The sequence below is a fragment of the Kryptolebias marmoratus genome, linkage group LG1 (assembly GCF_001649575.2).
Source record: "Kryptolebias marmoratus isolate JLee-2015 linkage group LG1, ASM164957v2, whole genome shotgun sequence".
Taxonomy (NCBI): Eukaryota; Metazoa; Chordata; class Actinopteri; order Cyprinodontiformes; family Rivulidae; genus Kryptolebias; species Kryptolebias marmoratus.
Window position 1 is genome coordinate 33,993,332 of NC_051430.1, and position 876 is coordinate 33,994,207.

The 876-nt window shown below is 41.2% G+C and overlaps 1 protein-coding gene across 3 annotated transcripts in view; it reads left to right on the forward strand.

Moving 5' to 3' along the window:
* The window catches only part of scube1 (signal peptide, CUB domain, EGF-like 1), an 81,519-nt gene that overhangs the window by 60,022 nt on the left and 20,621 nt on the right, over positions 1 to 876 (forward strand). For all 3 annotated transcript variants that reach the window (XM_017439978.3, XM_017439979.3, XM_017439980.3), the window contains one exon: positions 378 to 500. In XM_017439978.3, coding sequence (XP_017295467.1) covers positions 378 to 500 — 123 coding nt within the window. The remainder of the gene's footprint in view (positions 1 to 377; positions 501 to 876) is intronic.

Here is an 876-nt window from a genome sequence, read left to right on the forward strand (position 1 = left end):
TTATTTTGTATTCCACGCTACACAAACCCACAAAGAAGAGACTAGACCGCAGAAACGGTGGCGAATCACTTTAGAAACAATAAATATTGGGTTAAAGTTGTAGGAAAGTTGCAGTGTTTTGGACAGAGTTGCAAAAAGTTGCGATTTCGCGGGGTTCGCTTGATTTTGCGTTAATAGTTGCGTTAATAGATGTATCAAAAAGTGTGCAGTTTTCATACTGAAAGTTGAATGTTCCTGCACATTCAACTTCGGCTTTTTCTCATACATCCCGAATTAAGTAACTTACTTGGACATAAGTGAGCATAATACCGAGGTGTTGAATTTTTACTTTTATTTATCACTGCCTTTTTTGTTATTTTCTATTTTACTCCAACCAGATATTGACGAATGTCAGGAGAACAATGGAGGCTGTGACCACTTTTGCCGAAACACAGTGGGTTCTTTCGAGTGCAGCTGCCAGAAAGGACATAAACTTCTCACTGACGAACGGACATGCCAAGGTCAGTAACTCTGATTGACATCATCAGCTGGTCTTTTAGGTTTAAACTCTACCTGTTTGTCTCATCTAACTACACGGTTTACTCAAAGACCTTAGATCGTATTGTTTTTGCTAACATCAGTCAAATGCTGTAAAATGTTGTTGGAGGAAGTTTGTTAGGGGATCAGAGACAAAAGAGTTCTTCTTCTGCTACACAGAACCAAACACACAAGGAAATGGTTTGAGTGTATTTATATCTGCCCAAAAACTGTCCATCCGTCCATCCGTCTGTCCGTCCGTCCGTCTGTCCGTCCGTCCATCCATCCATCCATCCATCCATCCATCCATCCATCCATCCATCCATCCATCCATCCATCCATCCATCCATCCATCCATCC